Genomic DNA, 440 nt, shown 5'->3' on the forward strand with positions numbered 1-440 from the left:
TTTTATAATAGATATTAAGAGTAATTTGAGGTTATGATTTGAATAGTAGTATAGTAATAGTGGGTGCGCATGTTAGTGTGCATACTAACATTATGGCGCTAGGGTCCAGTCCCAGAAGAGAAATTGACTGGGAAGTCAAATGTTCCATCCAAACGGCGGCCGCAACACCGGATATGGTGCGACCGCTCGGTGGGGAGAGAACCATTACTAAGTTTTCCACGGTCCAGTACCATGCTCAGGTGAACGAACCAAAGGATCTGATACAACTTTCGTCCGGGGAGGCAGATGGATATGGTAAAAATGGTTCAGACGCAACGTGGTGGGGATGGAACGGGCGCCAAATGGAAGACCGTCCCCACTAGACACCCGCACATGGGGTCGCTCACCCGTGGGTATCAATTCTCCAACAAAAAAGAAAACTGAGGGTTTTAGTGGGTAGA

General features: G+C 47.5%; 1 protein-coding gene across 1 annotated transcript; it reads left to right on the forward strand.

The window, feature by feature from the left end:
• Positions 1–92: 92 nt before the first annotated feature.
• On the forward strand, positions 93–362 carry TEOVI_000468600 (uncharacterized protein; the record flags this gene model as incomplete). Its single annotated transcript, XM_067221968.1, has 1 exon — positions 93–362. One exon carries the CDS (start codon positions 93–95, stop codon positions 360–362), a length of 270 nt encoding a protein of 89 aa, XP_067078069.1.
• Between the last annotated feature and the right edge of the window lie 78 nt (positions 363–440).

The sequence above is a fragment of the Trypanosoma equiperdum genome (genome assembly GCF_001457755.1).
Source record: "Trypanosoma equiperdum strain OVI genome assembly, contig: ctg_1527, whole genome shotgun sequence".
NCBI classification, from domain to species: Eukaryota; Euglenozoa; class Kinetoplastea; order Trypanosomatida; family Trypanosomatidae; genus Trypanosoma; species Trypanosoma equiperdum.